This window comes from Typopeltis vanoorti, chromosome 18 (assembly GCF_054136105.1).
Source record: "Typopeltis vanoorti isolate ZY-2024b chromosome 18, IOZ_Tvanoo_1.0, whole genome shotgun sequence".
In the NCBI taxonomy this organism is placed as follows: domain Eukaryota; kingdom Metazoa; phylum Arthropoda; class Arachnida; order Uropygi; family Thelyphonidae; genus Typopeltis; species Typopeltis vanoorti.
Window position 1 is genome coordinate 14,265,198 of NC_143566.1, and position 20,270 is coordinate 14,285,467.

The window sequence follows — 20,270 nt, forward strand, 5'->3', positions numbered from 1 at the left end:
CATCTGCTATGTTTCATGTAGAGCAATACCTTGTCCAGAACAATCCTCACGTAAGAATTAGCAGTCACAGTGTGTTCATAATATTTTGGCTTATGAGTGTGTGTGTGTGTATTTTTTTTTTATGTGGCTCTCACTCATGAAAGGTTATATGCAAACCTATAGTACATTTGTGCCACGAATGGTCTAATTTAATTCAGTAATGAAATTTATGAGTTATGCTGAAGTCCTTATAACAGGCTACTCAATGCTACACGTTTGCCTCAAGGAACTCACTGCATACACTCACTACTGATATGCTGACATACGTAACATAACAGATAAGTTACTGCACTGATAATTAAGTACAAAGAACGTGTTTCTATTTTGTTCAGTGAGTACATATTATTGTTTTTGATCAGGTAATTCATTTTATGAATATATAATTATTCAAATTTGTAATGCTAACAAAGGCATTATCTATTATACCTGCATTTGCCTTACAATAAACAAAGCACAAAATAAAAAAAATGTGGACTTAAAATAGTCATCAGGATACATCAAACTCACTAAGAGCATATAATGTACACAGTAAAATATTAAACCTAAATGAAAGAAAATAATATGTACTGTGTTGTGTATGAGTCATACATGCAAAGAAAAAAAATTTTTTTTTTTTGATGCCTTTACCTTGTCATGCCAGAGACTAAAAGTGAACCCTTCCCCCACCACCAGGTAGAAGTTACATGTCAACACTAGAGATAGGCAAGGCGGCATATTGTAGAAAGAAAAAAAAATGCATGTAGCATTTTTTTTTTAAATAAAGCTAACAATTTCATAATGACTTCATTTACATTTTTAAGATTTCCCTATAAATTGTACCTGAGTTCCCAATGTTTTGAAGGATGATTACTACCAAAAGCTATAATCATATTCATATGTACCATGACAGTACTATATGATTACTAAATTGCAATTAAAAACTTTCTTCAAATTAGTCTGTTATTTGCCAAGACTCCAATATCTTGAGATCTCATGTTTTAGTTTTCTAATGCACTTCTAAATGGATCAATCCTGGTGTCTTTTCTCTATCATGCTTCTTTTTAACATAATTTCTAATCTGATTTTGTCATTCATGCCATCTATTCACTCTAATTTTTCTCAGAACTATCATTTGTGATCTCTAGTCTTTGATCAGCTGTTTTATTTCTGATCCAATTCTCAGATCCATATGATAAAATTATTTGTACACCATTTTATACTGCTAGTTTAGTATTTTGACTAATTTCTCTCCCATACATTTATTCAACTGGCTTCTTCATTATACCAGCTTTATTATGATGTCAGCACCATTTTTGACTAGTCTGCTCCTTTCCAAAAAAAAAAAAAATAGTCACCTTGTATAATTCCTCGTTCCTTTTTTTTTTCTCCCAAAACAATAATTTCCTCTTCATCATAACATCCACCAATATGTTCAATGTTCCTATTCTCCAGAATTTGTTGATGGTAATTAGAATTTTAGGAATACCTCAGATCTGGCAAATGATTTTAAAAATCATAAATCTTTTTAAATTTAAATATTATCAATGTAAGTATTTTCATTCAGTCAGTGGAAAAGGCCTTTTTGGCCTAAATCAAGCATATTCTTCACCAAATTTCTCTTCCACATTTGTTCTTAGGCATTTCTATATTATACTTGCATAAATCTTACAAGGAACACAATAGTAGTGAAATACCTCTGTAATTCTCACACTCAGTTTTATTTCCCTTTTTACAGATGGAGATGAGAGCTCTACTCCAATCATCTGGAATTCAACCCTCTGACCAGGCCTCCTAAATTATGTGGTGCAGTCATTATAAAGCTTTTATACCTCCATATGCGAGCATTTCTGGCCGAATATTATCTACTCCAACTGCCTTTCCACATTTCAGGCTTTTGATTACTCTTTATACTTCAAGTTCCTGATTGCATTCATTCCTGTTGAGTGTTTTTCTTCTACCATGCTGACACTGCTTGTTCCATTTAGCATCTTTCCAAGTAATTACTTCACACATCTTGAATATCTTTATCTTCAAATTTTCATGTTGCCTTTATCATCTCTAATTCCTTTTACAGTACTCTTCTTCCATTACTAAGCTTTTTCAATACCCTCCAGAATATTTTGCACCTTCCTGATATTTATTTTCTATGTTCTTACTAGTCTTCCACTGACTTTTGTGTAGATAGTTTTACACAGTGCTTCACTTCTTTACATTTTTCTCTGTATTCTCTATGGAATTTTCAATATGCTCTCTTCAGCTTAAGTCAATTGCACATTTTGATTTTTCTATCCTTGCAGACAATCTCACCACATGCCTTCCTGGCTGAATCAGTCAGAATGCTTTTCTAAGAGCTTGCCACTGATTCTCCAACAATTGGGTCTTGTTTTCTAGCTCTTTCAGTTTTTCTTGAATAATGTTTGTGCATTTAGTCTACAGTTCACCTCTGAAAGCTTCTTCACTTTAATTTGTTTTAAAACTTTCTTAAGCTCTTTTCAATATGAAATTTAATTTTATCCTGCTCAAAACTAAACAGTGACCATTTCCTATTCAAATCCTCAAATTTCTATGTCTGTATGCTGTTCTGTCCTGAACCAGTTGGAAAAGATCACTATCAAGAATAAAATCAATAAGACTTTTCTTATTTCTTGCATCTTCTCTCCATGCAAATTTGTGCACATTTTTATGTTGGAACATGGTGTTAGTAACAACTAGTTCATGGCCTGAACAGAAACCCAGTAGGTCATCATCATCATACGTATCAAGGATTTACGCCTAGTATGGCCTGTTCCGGCTTTAGAAGTCATCGTTTAAGAGGACGTCCTGGTTTTCTTTTTCCTAATGGCTTGTACTTTAAGGCTTGTTTTCGTAATCTTTCTGTTTTCATTCTTTGAACGTGTTCCATCCATTTATGTTTATATTTTTTAATTTTTTCTATTACTGGTTCTTGGTTTAATTCTTTCATAATATCTTCGTTTCTTTTGTGATCAAATAGGGTATACTTTGCAGTTTTTCTCATAAACTTCGTTTCTGCTGTTGTTAATCTTTGTCTTTTTGTTTTATTGTCCAGATTTCGCTTCCATACATTAAGATCGGTAAGGCTAATGTATTGTATACTTTTAGCCTGGTTTGTTTTTGAACTAGGTTTGGTTTAAATATAGAGTTAATTACTCCTGTTATTTTTAAATATTTTGCTATTTTTATGTTTATATCTTTTTCATTTTCATAAGTGATCATACATCCTAGGTAGTTAAATGAATTCACCTGTTCTAAGATCTTGTTATCTAATACTATTTTAGTTCTTGCTGGATCTTGTCCTTTAAAGGCCATAGTTTTTGATTTTTCTGTTGATATTATCTTTGGATATCTCATTTAGATTTAAAATAGCTTTCTGCAAGTTATCTTCAGAATTTGTAATTATTATTTGGTCGTCTGCAAAGAGGAGAGTGTTTAAGTTAACTGTAGGTGAAAGTTTAATTCCTTGATGTAAATTTTTACTCCATTTTATTATTATTTCATTTAAGTAGATATTAAAAAGAGTTGCTGAGAGGGGACATCCCTGTCGGACCCCTTGGTTTATCTCTCTTGTATATGATAGCTCATGATTTAATCTTATTTGTATTTGATTATTTTCATATATACTTGTGACAGCTTTTAGGATATTATTTGGTATTTGTCTTTCTTTTAATATGTTAAATAATATGTTTCTTTTAACTTTGTTAAATGCTTTTTCAAAGTCAATAAATGCAATATGTGTTTCTAAATTATATTCTCTTCTTTTCTCTATTATTAATTTTAGGCAGAAGGCTGGGTCTATACATGATCTTCCTTTTCTAAATCCATTTTGTAGCTCTAGAATAAAGTTTTCGGAATATTTCATTAGTTTGTTATTTAAGATTCTGCTGTATATTTTGTAACATGAATTTAGTATACTGATACCTCTATAGTTTTTAGGGTCATCTCTATTACCTTTCTTAAAGACAGGAATCACAATTGCTTTTTTCCATTCTACTGGAGGGATACCAGTTGAGTAAATTTTATTTAAAAATAATAAGAGTCTTCCTTTGAATCTTGTTCCTGTGTATTTATATAGTTCTGAACCTAGCTTATCTTCTCCAGGTGATTTTCCGTTTCTTGTTTCTTTCAGGCTGATTTCTAATTCTTCTTCAGTTATTTCCTTTTCATTTTCGTTAATTGTTTGCCAGTTGTCTTTTTTTAAAATATTTGTCTGTCCACAGTTCTGTGTAGTAATTTAGAAATTCTTCTAATTTCAATTCAGTGTTTAATTTTATGTTTTCTTTGGTATCTGCATTTAGGTGTTTCAAAATCTTATATACATTGGGTCTTATTTTATATAAATCATGTTCTAAATTAGAAACAAATTTATTCCATGATTCTCTATGTCTTTTTCTGACTTCTCTTTTAGCTATGGCTCTTATTCTTTTATATTCTATTTCATCTTCTAATCTTTTACTGCTTAACCATTTGTGATAGGCTTCTTTTTTCTTTTTGATTGTATCATCCCAGATCTTCAGTTTTTTTCTTTTATTGAATTTTTGGTCTTTCCTAAGCTTTCATTTGCTGCTGCATTTAGTATCGTTTTTATATTAAGCCATTCTATTTGTATTTCTTCATTTTGTTTTATTTTATATAGATACTGGTTAATTCTTTGTTCATATAGCCATTGTACATTTGTGTCATTCAATAGTCTAGTTTTATAAACAAATGTTTCAATTTTTCTTTCTGTTCTTGTTACTTGTAGCCATTTAGGTGGTGATCTTAATTTTATTTTAACAAGGAAGTGGTCACTGCTTATTTCATATCCTCTGTGAACTCTAACATCTAGTGAAAATTTTGATGTCTTTTCATTTAATATGAAGTAATCTAATATTGTTTTCCATCCTCTTGCTGCCCAAGTATATTTATGTATGTCTTTATGTTTATAGAAGGAATTCATTATTTTTAGGTTATTATAAACTAAGTCAATCAATTTTTTACCATTTCTGTTTAGAGTGTGTTCTCCATGTATTCCTATATTATTATTATTAATTTTCGTGTTTCTAATTCTTGCATTTAAGTCTCCTGCTAAAATTATGTAATCATTTTTATTTATTTTATTATATATGTTTTGTAGCTGATTATAAAAATCAATATTATCCTGTTCTCTTCCTTCTTCTGGGACATATAAACCAATTATTGTTAAATAGCCTCTATCTATTTTTATTCTAGCTTCTATTATTCTTTCATTCCATAATTTATAATGTTTTAACTGTTTTGAAAGGGAGTTATGAATCCAAATCATGACTCCTGCTTGTGCTCTTTGGTCTCTGTCGACTCCACTGTATATCACATTAAAATTTTCAGTTCTCATAGTTCCTTTTAATTTCTTTTTTGTTTCAGTGATTACTGCTATTTTAAAATTTCTTTCATTTAATAACTGGTCTAATTCTATTTCTTTATATGCTATTCATCTTACATTCCAGTTTGCTATGTGTATTATATTTTTGTTTTCCCTTTTCCATTCCAGGGTCGTTTCCCATGGATTCAATCCGATTATCTTTTTCTGTCAGCTTACAAGTATGGTTATGTTCTCCATGTCAGGGGACTAGCCTGACAATGGAATAGTTCAGTGGTAGGGCTGCTACCTTAAGGCTTCTGAACTCGCCTTCTTCCGAATTTAAACCCATAGGAGGAATAGGGTATATTGAAGGGGAAAGGGTAGATTATAGAAGAAATATAGTAAGGTTTATAGAGAGGACATAGTTGTAAGGCCAGAAATGAAAAGACCCCATGACCCTCGAGTACTCTAATAGCACAAGGGTCATAAAGTAAGAAGAGTTGACTGATAAGGCCTTATAGGAAAGATTAAAGTAAGTGGGTCTTCCTCAAAGTAGAAGAAGGAGAGGATAGATCCAGCTAGGGGTCCATGGGAGTGCCGCTTCCCTTACAATCAAGATGATTGCCCCTTATGGCCTTGTTGGTCCACGAGTCCTTATTCAGTATATTCGGACCACCCCACCATATATATATATATATACACACACGCGCATGTACACACACATGGTGGGCTCCCCTATCCGCCACCCAGGGGATGTGCTCTCTAGGGGTTACAGGGTCCCCAGTAGGTACTTACCATTATTATTAGTTTTGCTCTTTTCTCCAAATTTTCCCAAAACATTTCTATATGTCTGGTAATCCAGACATAGAAATTGAGTATACATCCAGACATTTCACTCTGATATACCATGCTAGAGAGTATCCAACCTGGAATCTTCCAGTAACCCTTTTAACCTCTTTAAAAATCACCCTGCCTCACTCTACCAAATTCATGTGCTGTCTCCAATGCTCTCTTAATACCAACAACCACTCTGAATGCTTCAATCATATTTCCTTAAATGTTGTTGATTTTCTTCAATCCAACTCTTCAAACAGAGAAGTCATCTTCCTCATATTCTTCAACGTCATAACACTAGTTTAGCTGCCTGCTTCCAATTGTACAGATCAAGCAGGTAAAAAGTCTGAGGCTTTTGCAATCACAAATGATCTCACAAGAATTGTCCACATAAACACCAGAATACCAGACAATCCCAGGCACTCCCTAAACACCTTGGGGAGTGATCTTATCTGCTTTCAAGGCAGCTCAGAGATGTAGTGCAGATCTCCCTGCCCTCATGGAGCAACACATACACAACCACTCACATCCATTCATTGTAGCATTACCAGAAAGCCAAATGGGACAATCTTTGCAACTTCTATCCCTCATTTCTTTTATAAGATTACTGTTTCCAGCCACATGACCCAAACTTAAGTGCAGAAAGAATTACCGAAATAATTCTCATCGGCACAGAAACATTCATTCCCCCCACCCTAAATTCTCATCCCCTATCCTTGGTTTCTCCCACAGGCTGTACAAAAGAAGTCAGGCATATTGTACCCTACACAAATCACAAATCTGCCTGACCATTGAATATTGCTCTCATATCTGGGGTTGCACCCCTAAGAGCTCCATGAAAATACTGGATTCTATACAAAAAAGACCAATTAGATTGATTGACAATCCCTCTCACACTAATACACTTCATTCACTTTTGCACAGCCATTCAGTCTCCACAGCCTGCATCTTCTAAAAATACTTCTATGGCTGCTGTTCATCAGAATTATAATTCTGATGAACAGCAGATAATTCTTCCATCCTCTTGTGAATCCATGCAAATGTGTGCATTGGCTAAACAACACCTTCACACAGTTCAAATCCAAATCCATAGAACACTGCTATTCTCTGAAACAGTCTTCAACCACATATTTCCCATGGAACACAACCCACAGCTTTTCAAGTCAAATGTGGATAAGTTCCTTATTGCCCATCCATGGTATTAACATACTACAGGTTTGACCAACCTCTCACAGATGGGTACTCCATAAAAAAAGAAAAAAAATAATTTCCTACTCTGCTGTTTAGGTCACCAACAAGGACCTTTTTCATGTGCCAGCTGCCTTCTCTAATGCATCAAAAAATTCCACTATTTCTTCCTTAGTAGAACCATCTGTGGGACCATAGACACAAATAAGTCTCATTGTCCAGTTCCCCACATCATATTGTAGAGTGATGTGGGCAAATCACTCTAAGATATGCCTGCCATTCAAGAAGATTATCCTCATATTTAGTGTTGAATACTATAGCTACTCCTTTTCCCTTATTGTTTTTACCAGAATATAACATTTTGTATTTGTTGCTTAGCAAGATTGCACCAGTCCCACCAAAAATTCTTTTATAATCTTTAGTTTTGAAGGATTTCATTAAACTTGAAAAGTATAACATGATTTTAAAAGTAATTATTATTATCATTAGATGACACCTCCAAGGACTCATCACCTACTCTATTCATCTCCACCAACTACAGTGAACCGCATCATCTACACCAATGCTCACCACCGTCACTACTAGTATTTTCACATAAATCACAAACATCCATGCCCACAGCGGGATTCAAACCCAGTCTTTTGGTTGGAGAGCAGATACACTAACCACTCGGCCAACCATGCCGGTAGTAATAAGTAACCTTAATTCTTACTAAGGTTAATCATATTCTGAATGAAACAAAATGTTAAAGAACTACTCTCTGCCAAATTTCTGAAATGCAAACTAAGAAAAATATTTTAAGACCAATGTCTCTAAATTAAAATACTATATCTACATTGTCTGGTTATATATTAAGTTTTTTTGTGAAAATTTATTTACAGACAGCTTTAAAAATATTTTCAGGGTGTGTGTGTGTATATCTATCTATATATATATATATATATATATATCTTTTTTTGACTGACTGAAACCAAGAAAATAGATAATTTAATGGAGCACACAACATGTTTCGTCAAAAATGACTTCTTCAGGTGTGGTAACACTTAAAAAACCATAAAAACACTGTGCTATTATAATAACAGACTTGTGAACTGAAGTTAAGTTTGAATTGTCGTTATAGTCCGTTCTGTAGTTTTATTGTTGTGCAAATGCGAGCATATGAGATCACGCATATGCGAATTAGACTATAACTAAGATTGCTGTTGATATGAGACAAGGCTAGGGCCATTTCTTTGGATTCAACTATGTGCCATTCCACTTCATCGTGACAAATATAAATGTTCGATGCTTCATCCCAATCTACTCCGTGATGAAGCGCACTCTCAAGTCACATCTTATTTTCAGTGAACACAAACGATGAAGGCTGCCAACACGGAGTAGATTGGGATGCAACATCGAACATTTATATTTGTCATGATGAAGTGGAACGGCACATAGTTGAATCCAAAGAAATTGCCCTAGACACGTCTCATATCAACAGCAATCTTAGTTATAGTCTACCTGATTTGCATAGTTCTGCCATTAGGTACTGCATATGCATGATCTCATACGCTCGCATTTGCACAATAGAACTACAGAACGGACTATAACGACAATTCAAACTTAACTTCAGTTCATGGGTCTGTTATTATAATCTTACAAAGTTATAGTCTACCTGACTCGCATAGTTCTGCCATTAGGTACTGGCATATGCATGATCTCATACGCTCACATTTGCACAACTACAGAACAGACTATAACAACAATTCAAACTTAACTTCAGTTCACAGGTCTGTTATCATAATAGCACACTGTTTTTATGAGTTTTTTTATGTTTTTTAATTTGCTTTATCCACCTTACCGGCTATTATGGATTAAATATGCATCTACGCTTCGTATCCATCATATATTTCAATGTAATATCAATGGTATTACAATTTTAATATGCACTTTGCATCCATGATAACCTGGATATATATGTCAGAGCCCCCTTTGCAAAAATTAAAATATTTCACGGTCCCCCTCGGAAAAAAATCGTAATAGAGAGATATATTATTATAATATTTATTGTATTTATATTCAATACAAAACATACACAGCGAATATTGCAAAAATCAAATGCATATATTAGATTTTTTGCCTCTTACCGTTTGGTTCTGAAAACGATGCGAGCTGTTCTGGAAAATATGAAATACTGTCCTTTTTTTTTTCTGAGTCTGTTTCTGCTTCTTCTGATTGTTCGCGGGATTTTTTTTTTATTTTTTATCAGCCACTTATCCATCTCAGGGTTAAACTTTTTACGTAGAATAGATCAAATAATATCACCACTTACCGATAGTGGCACACCACAGACTGATAACATGAAATTAGTGAATATTACCTGAATAAGGGAATCCCCAGACTAGGAACATTTTTCTGTTTTGTGACTTTTCTCCCTTTACGGTAATTAAGCGTAACGCTAAACAGACAGCAAAGGCAGGTTATTAAAACGTGCATATGATTGGTGCAGTATTAACAAAAGATCGCGCAACCGAAAGATAAAAGCATAGCTGACAATTGAGTTGAAATGCTAACTCTCTTCAACCGAATTCCACATGTGAAACTGCCATAACATTCATTATATATATATATATATATTACTTAGTTTTAACACCTTAATGAATTTTAACACGTTCGGTTGAATTTTATTGCTACCTTGGGAAATCGAACTCGCACACATCTAATTAATAACAATAGTTTTTAGTTAGATACCGTGTTTGCCCATGCAACATATGGTTTTGTTTCAGTCTATACAGCATAGTTTCTGTATGAGGGGACATGTGATTCATTAATTAGTGTGTTTTTATCCCAGTTGTCTCTAATTGCACTATTTGTTGAAAAATATATTACACAGACTCCTCATACCTTATTCACTGGCATAATAAAAGTACTTGTTTTTATTGCCTCTGCAGTATAGTGGCTGTTAGGGAGGGGTGTTGTTTACCAATGCAAGCGAGTTACTATCTCTCCACATGAACTTGTTTAAGCTTTTTTTCATGTGTGAAGTATATGCGAAACTTTTATTGGTAACAGAAAACTATCTCGGATGACAGTGATAATACAAAACGTGTTTTGATATGTATATAAAGTCAATATCAACAGTCCCTGATTACGAACGCGTGATGAAAGGGACAGGAAGATTTGGAGCTTCCCTGGAGAGCATTCGAAGTAAATACAATTAACCACTGCTTTGAAATGAAACATATGAATAAGTAATATTTACTAATATTCATTAAGTGCTGAAATACGAAGGAAGCAAAGTTTGTGAACCAACACCAATGTGTGAATTTTTCCATTAAAATATAAAAAATAACAAAAAAATAATAAATAATAAAAGTTGAATACGTTTCTTTTAAAATAAAAAAAAATCTACTTAGTCTTAAAACATTTTAAATTTGTTTTCATTATATCATGGCCCCCCCTCAACAAAACCTATGGTCCCCAAGGGGGCTGCGGCCCACAGTTTGGGAAGCGCTGGCTTAGAAGACCAAACTATAAGAGCTGAAAATATTGGAGTCCTGAAAGATAACTCATTTGGATTAAAACTGCCAATCAGAAATTAGCAATAACAAACTTTTCGTGTACCATCATAGTATTCTTTACACACCTTGAGGATACATATCAGGAATCAGATATGTACCCTCAAGATGAATGTTCAAACAGTGAAACAACACTGCTTGAAAATTTAGAATCCTGGGAAGACTTGAAAATGCCGTAATAACAGATTTCAAAAACTCTAATTTTTAAGGTAAACATATGAATATCAGCACAATTAAAGAAATGCATACCAGCTGTGGTAGTACTTTTTCTAGATGTTCATTAGTAACTGTTGTTTCACCAATATTCTGAAATAATAAAAAATGATGTGTTATTAAAAAATAAATTAGCAGGTCTTAACTAAATTGGCATGATCAAAAATAAAATTTAAATTATTTATTTCATATACTCATACTTGTAATTAGAGCAAAATTAGGAATTAGTGAAAGCACCACATGCAATCAGAATTTCATTAAAAACTATTAATATGTGAAATTATGTTGATATAAATATTGTGATACTCCCTTTTCTTGAATGAAAACTGACATGTAAATTTCTGTTTTCCCACAAGCCTATTTGTAAGGTTGTATATAAATAATGTTTTTACCTTTATATCTTCAACTCACTTGCGCTCTATTAATGTTCCCTTTCTTCTACATTCTACCTTGCCCTAATCTCTATTGCACGAATGGTCGGCTTTATTTCTAATTGCTGCCAGCTATGTGTTTACGATCTATTCAATCTCTCTCACTCTACAGTCTAGCAAAATTTTAATTTTTTTTAAGACTTTGCCAACCAGACTGCACTTTTAAGAGTGAGGGATTGGAGTGTAGATTAAAGACAATGCAGGAACTCGATACCTTAATCGAAGCTATCTCTTTATCTTATTGCATCATCATATCAGTCATGACAACTAACTACTAGCCCACAGGTTTGCAATTTTTTTGAAAATAGTGCATTGACAGATATCAGATCAGCATGTTGTTTACAAGTTATTTATTATAACTGAGAAATGTATAGACAGTCTAAACATCAAATAGACATACCTACACTTTCCTAGTTTTTTTAAATCTTGATTCTAAGCTTTTATATGACTTAAACATTGCACTAATGTAAATTGAGGAACATGCTTGGACAGTTCGAGGCTAACTACTAAAATAATGGCTCATTACATATATTCACACCGCTACTTATTCCATGCCACAAGAGTACTAACTTATCACAGTTACTTACAGATCTTCCTTCACAAACAGTTCTTTACACTCAGTGAAAGTTCCATTAGGATGTCCCATTCTTCTGTCTTGTTTATACAATAGCATTGCTCCTATTCTTCAGGATGTCACAGCAATGAATTTCATCCTTTGTGATGGTTCGATGTGGACTGCGGGTGATGTTCCCCTTTCCTTTCCTCATCACTGGCAACTGGAAGTCCTCAATCAGGATAATGCCTGGGGAGTTCTGGGACAACATCGGCGAGGTGTCTCTTTTAGTTCCCAGCTACAGATGCCGGTGGTCGCAGGAAAGAGTAAGCACTGAGAACCTGGGAACCCTGTTTCCTACTCATGAGGTCACTTAAATATCTTTTGATTTGCTTTGCCTTTCACTTTCGCATGCCTTTTTTCTGAAGTCTTTCTTCTTGGTGCTCTCTAACCTTCGCAAGTCACTTCCTTTTGTTCTTCCTTAATCCAGATAACCTTTTTTCTGACTCATTATGAGAGAGGACTTGAAAGTATTGTTAAAGGTAGCGAAAGAAAAGAGTGACAGAGTTAGAATGGTGAGTCTGTTACCGCGGTATGACAGAGAGGAGTTTAGGAGGAGGGCCAAAATCGCAAATGATATTATGCGCAGGTTATGCGGACGGTGTGGTGTGGAATTTGTGGACGTGTGGAATGAGTTTGATGGGCGAAAGGACTTATACAAGATGGATGGACTGCATTTGAATGGACTTGGTGTGCGGAGACTGGAAAAAGTGTTGCTGAATGAAGTGAAAATGGATGTGCAGAACCAGGGAAACTAGAACTACCAAGGAGGGGGGGAAGTGGATATCCAGACATCAGTGAGACAGTTGAGTGTAAAAATGTATATAATGTACCTGAGCCAGCAATAAGGACAAAAAATGGGAATGGGATATTTAGAATAACGCATCAAGATAGGGGTGGGACAAAGGGAACACTGCAATTCATGTATACTAATGCCAGGAGTATTAGGAACAAGAAGGAAGAATTTTTGGCCTTGATTGGCTCTTCCTGGCCACAGGTTATTGGCATTAGTGAAACATGGCTGACGGAAGATGATATAGTTAGTGGGATAGAATGTGTAGGTTATAGTATGTTTAGGAGGGACAGAGAGAATAAAATTGGGGGAGGGGTGTTATTGATGATAGCTGATGAACTGCAGCCAAGGAGAATTGAAGTATTGCAGGATAGTGAAAGGAGCTCATTTGAGGCTATTTGGTGTGAGATTGATACTGGCAGAATAAAATATACAGTTGGGTGCTGCTATAGACCAGGTGATGGAATAGATGGTGAAGATGGTATGCATAAACAAATTGATGAAATGAGTGGAAGGAGGGTAATTATTATGGGGGATTTCAACTATGGTAACATTGATTGGAAGGAGGAAAGGACACATGTGAGGAAGGAAATGGATTTTATTCAATTATTAAGGGATAACTATCTGAAACAGCATGTAATTGAAAATACTAGGGGTGTGAGAGTGCTTGACCTGGTAATAGTATCTAAGAATTTGACTGTAATGAATATGACCATGTTGCCACCTATTGGTGAGAGTGATCATAAGGTTTCACACCTTTAGCCACCTGGGAGGTGGCTAAAGGTGTGAAATTTGTGATTAAGACAGGGTATATGTGGAATTACTGTGCTGGCAAGTATGACAAGCTTAGGAGATTGCTTGGATCAGTGCCATGGCATGTACAACTGCAAGGGCTGGACGTCGATACAGCATGGGAAGTGATCAAAGAGCATTTACAAGAGGTTATGGCTGATTGTATACCTAAGGTCCGAATAGTGAAACAAGGAGGGATTAAATGGATGAATAACACCATTAAGCTTGAGCTGCAAAAAAAGAAACAACTATGGAGGGAATTTAAAGAAAGGGGTGACCTGCAGGCACACGAACGGTATAAAGTACAGGCTAGAAGGGTAACAAGTGTGGTAAAAACAGCAAAAGCCGATTATGAAAGGAAACTAGCTATGCAAGCAAAAGAGAATCCCAAACAGTTCTTTCAATGTGCTGCAAGCAAGAGAAAAACTATATATGGCAAAATGATTTTAAGGAATGATGATGGTAAAGAATTCACTGAACCAGTCGATATAGTGGAGTTACTGAGCGCGCACTTTGCAAAAGTATATCATCCAGGTGGTGACGTTGAAAAAATGAAGGAACCATTAGTTTATATGGGAATTGTGATGAATGAAGTGGAGGTGAATAGTCTATTACAGAACCTTAATGTGAATACATCTGTGGGATTGGATGGTATACCGGCACGGGTCTTGCATGAAGCGGCTAATGAATTATCAGTGCCCTTGACCATGTTGTTTAATCTGAGTCTCAGGTCTGGCTTAGTCCCGAAGGCGTGGAAAGAGGGGAAAATAGTTCCACTGCATAAAGGAGGATCCAAGACTATGGTTGCAAATTACCGACCGATCAGCATATCAGGAGTCGTTGTCAAGGTCTTGGAGAAAGTAGTCAAGGGAAAAATACAGGAATGGATTGATGTAAATGAGATACTGTACAGAGGACAGCATGGCTTTGTGAAGGGTAGATCATGCCTCAGTAACTTGCTCAAGTTTTATAACAGGGTGACGGCTGAACTGGATAAGGGAAATGGGTTTACAGTGATACTGCTGGACCTGGCAAAGGCGTTTGACAGGATACCACATGGAATTCTAATCCGTAAACTACAACATATGGGAATGGATATAGGGTTGGTGAGATGGATAGCTGGGTGGTTGATGGAGAGATATCAAAGAGTAGTTTATTCAGGAGTAGAGTCCAAAAAACGGCCTGTGACTAGTGGTGTGCCACAGGGTTCTGTTCTTGGACCACTGCTGTTTAATCTGTTCATTAACGATATAGGGAATGGTCTAAGTGGGACAGTTCATTTGTTCGCTGATGATGCAAAGTTGGGTAGGGCGATAGTGAATGCAGAAGATGTCAAAGTCTTGCAAGATGACTTAGATAGATTGGAGTTCTGGACTAAGGAGAATGGATGTCAATTTAATGTGACAAAATGTAAGGTTATGCATTTCGGAGTGAAAAGATTAGCAGCAGTATACCACATTGGTGGAACTGTACTCCAAGAGATTGATGAGGCCAGGGACTTGGGAGTGTTGGTGGATAGGGAGATGAAGTTTAGGGGGCACATTGCGAAAGTAGCTAAATCAGCTCATCAACTCACTTGGTTGTTGAAAAATACCTTGACAAGCAGAGAAAAACAAGTCATTGTACCTCTGTACCGAGCCCTGATAAGACCTCATCTCGACTACTGTGCCCAGATTTGGTCACCTCGGTTCCTTCTTGATGGGGAGGAGGTTGAGAGGATCCAGAGGCGAGTGACTAAGATGATAGCAGGTCTATGGAATGCACCATATGAGAACAGGTTGAAGATTTGTGGGTTGCAGAAACTAGTTGATAGGCGAAAAAGGGGAGATATGATTGAGACATTCAAGTTGCTAAAAGGATTCTATAGGATTAATTCAGATGATATTTTTGAGATCAGGACTGGTGGTGGGAGAACTAGGGGACACCCATGGAAGCTGGGCAAGAGCGTGGTTAGCAGGGGTGTTAGAGCTGGGTTCTTTACTTTTAGAGTGGTAAATGAGTGGAATAAGCTGCCAGAGTCTGTTGTGGGTGCTATGACAGTGAGCGAGTTCAAGGCAAGGTATGATAGATACTGTGAGAATGTGTGAACATGATGTTTAGGGCCTCCCTCGATGAGTCTAAGGACTCCTGGAGTAGCCCGTGGTAATAATAATAATAATAATAATAGTAATAATAATTATTTAACAAAGAAAGTTTTCTTTCTTTTGCGCTGAGCACAATCATTTACAAGCAATATCAAAACCTTACATATATTATGTATTATAAACTATTATCATATATACACTTTATATCAATTTTATATTAAATTTTACATATTTTCCTGATTTAAGACCTTTGATTTAAAGATTTCATTTACAACATCGGCGATGCATCTCTTTTAGTTCCCAGCTACAGATGCCGGTGGTCGCAGGAAAGAGTAAGCACTGAGAACCTGGGAACCCTGTTTCCTACTCATGAGGTCACTTAAATATCTTTTGATTTGCTTTGCCTTTCACTTTCGCATGCCTTTTTTCTGAAGTCTTTCTTCTTGGTGCTCTCTAACCTTCGCAAGTCACTGCAACTTTTCCCTTCAGGAACTTCCTTTTGTTCTTCCTTAATCCAGATAACCTTTTTTCTGACTCATTATTTAACAAAGAAAGTTTTCTTTCTTTTGCGCTGAGCACAATCATTTACAAGCAATATCAAAACCTTACATATATTATGTATTATAAACTATTATCATATATACACTTTATATCAATTTTATATTAAATTTTACATATTTTCCTGATTTAAGACCTTTGATTTAAAGATTTCATTTACAACATCGGCGATGCATCTCTTTTAGTTCCCAGCTACAGATGCCGGTGGTCGCAGGAAAGAGTAAGCACTGAGAACCTGGGAACCCTGTTTCCTACTCATGAGGTCACTTAAATATCTTTTGATTTGCTTTGCCTTTCACTTTCGCATGCCTTTTTTCTGAAGTCTTTCTTCTTGGTGCTCTCTAACCTTTGCAAGTCACTGCAACTTTTCCCTTCAGGAACTTCCTTTTGTTCTTCCTTAATCCAGATAACCTTTTTTCTGACTCATTATTTAACAAAGAAAGTTTTCTTTCTTTTGCGCTGAGCACAATCATTTACAAGCAATATCAAAACCTTACATATATTATGTATTATAAACTATTATCATATATACACTTTATATCAATTTTATATTAAATTTTACATATTTTCCTGATTTAAGACCTTTGATTTAAGATTTAAGACGAGAATGATAAGTTATAGAATTACTTATCATGCGAGATTTTACAATATAATGCAAACACTTATTATTATTATTATTACTGTTGTTGTTGTTCCGGGCAACTCCAAGGAGTTGACAGACTCATCGAGGGAGGCCCTAACATCATGTCAAGAACAACTATTCGACATTGACACAGTATCTAACATACCTTGCCTTGAACTCATTCACAGTCGTAGCACCCACAACAGACTCTGGAAGCTTATTCCACTCATTCACCACTCTCCAAGTAAAAAACCTAGCTCTAACACCCTTGTCAACCACACTCTTGCCCAGCTTCCATGCATGGCCCCTAGTCCTCCCACCACCAGTCATATTTTCAAAAATATCTTCTGGATCAATCTTATAGAAACTCTTCAGTAATTTGAATGTCTCAATCATATCACCCCTCCTTTGCCTATCGTCCAATCTCTGCAACCCACAAATCTTCAACCTATTCTCATAAGGTTCATTCCACAGACCTGCTATCATCTTGGTCACTCATCTCTGGATCCTCTCCACTTCCTCCCCATTACGAAGAAACCCTGGTGCCCATAACTGGGCACAGTAGTCCAGATGGGGTCTTATCAAGGCTCGATACAGAGGAACAACAACTTGTTTGTCTCTGCATGTTAAAGTATTTTTCAGAAGCCAAGTGATTTGATGAGCTGATTTAGTCACTTTTGCAATGTGCCCCCTAAACTTCAATTCCCTATTCACCAACACTCCCAAATCCCTGGCCTCATCAATCTCCTGGAGTACGGTTCCACCAATGTGATATACTACTGCTATTCTTTTCACCCCAAAGTGCATAACCTTACACTTTGCCACATTAAATTGACATCCATTTTTCCTAGCCCAGTCCTCCAAACTATCCAAATCAACCTGTAAAATTTTGACATCCTGTGCACTTACAATTGCTCTACCCAACTTTGCATCATCAGCAAACAAGTGAACACTTCCTCTCAAATCCTTTCCTATATCATTGATGAACAAATTGAAAAGAACAGAGCCCTTCGGCACACCACTAGTCACAAGCCATCTTTTAGACTCCACTCCTGAATAAACAACTCTCTGGTATCTCTCCTTCAGCCACCCTCCTATCCATCTCACCAACCCTATATCTATCCCCATCTGCTCCAGTTTACTGATTAGGGTTCCATGTGGTATCCTGTCAAAGGCCTTGGCAAGGTCCAGTAGTATCACTGTAAACCCATTACCCCTATCCAGTTCAGCCATCACTGTGTTATAAAACGTGAGCAAATTACTGAGGTATGATCTACCCTTCACAAAACCATGTTGTCCTCCATACAATATCCCATTTTCATCTATCCAATCCTGTATTCTTTTCTTGACTAATTTCTCTAAGACCTTGACAATGATTCCTCATATGCTAATCAGTCGGTAATTTACAACAGCAGTCTTTGAACCACCTTTATGCAGTGGAACTATTTTCCCCTCTTTCCACCCCCTCGGAACTAACCCAGACTCGAAACTCAACTTAAACAAAATGGTCAAGGGTACTGACAATTCTTTAGCTGCTTCTCGTACGACACGAGCTGGTATACCATCCAATCCCACAAATGTACTGACATTGAGGTTATGCAACAGACTACTCACCTCCACTTCATTCACCACAATTCCCGTATAATCTACTGGTTTATTCGTTTCTGCAATGTCACCACCTGGTTGATATATACTTGCAAAGTGCTCACTAAGTAACTCAACTATATCAACTGTTTCAGTTACCTCCCTACCATCGGCATTCTTTAAAATCATTCTGCCATGTACATTTTTCCTTGTACTTGCTACATATTTAAAAAACTGTTTAGGATTCTCTTTAGCCTGCATGGCCAATGTTCTTTCGTAATCCTTTTTTGCTTTTCTTACCACGCTCGTTACCCTTCTGGCCTGCACTTTATACCGTTCATGTGCCTGCCGGTCACCTTTCTCCTTAAATTTCCTCCATAGTTGTTTCTTTTTATGCAGCTCAAGCTTAATGGTATTATTCATCCATTTAACCCCTACTTGATTTATTATTCAGGCTCTAGGTATACAGTCAGCCATTGCTTCATGCAAACACTTCTTAACTGCCTCCCATGTACTATCAACTTCTAGTCCTTGCAGTTGTACATGCCATGGCACTGAACCAATCAAACTCCTAAGCTTGTCATACTTTCCAGCCCAATAATTCCACATGTACCCTGTCTTAATTGAAAATTCCACACCTTTAGCCACCTCCCAAGTCAAGACCCTATGATCACTCTCACCAATTGGTGGCAATGTGGTCATATTTGTTACAGTCAAATCCTCAGATGTAATTACTAGGTCAAACACTCTCTGACCCCTAGTATTTTCCATTACATGCTGTCACAGATAGTTATCCCTTAATAACCGCATAAAATCCAATTCCTTCCTCCCGTGTGTCCTCTCCTCACTCCAATCAATGCGACCATAGTTGAAATCTCCCATAATAATTACCCTCCTTCCACTCATTTCTTCTATTTGCTTGTGCATACTGTCACCACCATCTTTTTCATCACCTGGTCTATAGCAGCACCCAATTGTATATTTAGTTCTGCTAGCCGCAATCTCACACCAAATGGCCTCAAATGTGCTCTTTTCTCTATTCTGCAATTCAACTTCTATTCTCCTTGGCTGTAGCTCATCAGCTATCATCAACAATACTCCTCCCCCATTTTATTCTCCCTGTCATTCCTGAACACATTATATCCTTCACATTCAATCCCACTAACGATATCATCTACAGTCAGCCATGATTCACTAATACCAATAACCTGTGGTCTGGAAGTGCCAACCATGGCCAAAAACTCTTCCTTCTTGTTCCTAATACTCCTAGCATTAGTGTACATGAATTTAAGACCCCCATTAGCCCCAACTGTACCGTGATGCCTTATATTAATTCACTCATATTATATTCATTCATACATTCAACTGCCTCCAAATATAGATATACAGTCAAAAGGACTGTATATCTACCCTCCCCCCTTAATAAATCTAGTTTCCCTGAATTTGCATATCCACTACATTCAGCAACACTTTCTCAAGTCTCCTTACACCATAACCATTCAAATGCAAGTCATCCATCTTATATAGATCCTTTCACCCATCGAACTCACTCCACACATCCACAAATTCCACACCACTCGTCATACATAACCCACGCATAAAGTCATTCGCAATTATGGCCCTCCTTTTAAACATTTCACTGTCATAC

The 20,270-nt window shown here is 36.2% G+C and overlaps 1 protein-coding gene across 7 annotated transcripts in view; it reads right to left on the reverse strand.

Annotated features, from left to right (window-relative positions):
- LOC150096501 (centromere protein X-like) overlaps positions 1-20,270 on the reverse strand; it is a 199,876-nt gene that overhangs the window by 67,052 nt on the left and 112,554 nt on the right. For all 7 annotated transcript variants that reach the window (XR_016549801.1, XR_016549802.1, XM_090408163.1 and 4 more), the window contains exon 5: positions 11,182-11,238. Coding sequence is in view for 5 of the 7 variants with exons in the window: in XM_090408163.1 (XP_090264289.1) it covers positions 11,182-11,238 (57 nt within the window). In the remaining 2 variants the exon portion in view is untranslated. The remainder of the gene's footprint in view (positions 1-11,181; positions 11,239-20,270) is intronic.